Source organism: Morone saxatilis, unplaced genomic scaffold, assembly GCF_004916995.1.
Source record: "Morone saxatilis isolate NCDOM2014 unplaced genomic scaffold, NCSU_SB_2.0 Contig6, whole genome shotgun sequence".
Taxonomy (NCBI): Eukaryota; Metazoa; Chordata; class Actinopteri; family Moronidae; genus Morone; species Morone saxatilis.
Genome location: NW_023340206.1, coordinates 1,690,165 through 1,690,505, shown reverse-complemented (window position 1 = coordinate 1,690,505; position 341 = coordinate 1,690,165). Strand labels below are relative to the sequence as shown.

Sequence of the window (341 nt, the reverse complement as noted above, 5' to 3'; positions counted from 1 at the left end):
GCCTCGTCATCTGATCCACTGTTTATAGCAGTGTTAGTTATACTGCATGCTGAGGACCAAGACACATTCCTTTATATCCTTTCCTCCAGCAATTTCCTTGAGCTCCACCTGGCCCTCGCAGATCAGCTGGGAGAGGCAATCCCTCCAGGGTGTCTGCGCCGAGGTCTTGGGGTCTATCAGTCATGCTGGAGCACTTCCAAAGGAGCGGGGGTGTGACCTCACTCAGAGCCACCTCCACTGGAGCAGCTGAACTGCGCCGAGATCCACTCATGTCACCGGATTCCTCAGCATGTCGTAGCGTGAGGCCGGCCAGGCTGCAGGCTGTTCACTTTCCACTCGCT

The 341-nt window shown here is 56.0% G+C and overlaps 1 protein-coding gene across 1 annotated transcript in view; it reads right to left on the bottom strand.

The window, feature by feature from the left end:
• Nucleotides 1–33: 33 nt before the first annotated feature.
• LOC118340170 (prostaglandin F2 receptor negative regulator-like) overlaps nt 34–341 on the bottom strand; it is a 9,221-nt gene continuing 8,913 nt past the window's right edge. The window contains exon 7 of the mRNA XM_035678041.1: nt 34–173. Within this exon, the coding sequence (XP_035533934.1) occupies nt 34–173 (140 nt within the window). The remainder of the gene's footprint in view (nt 174–341) is intronic.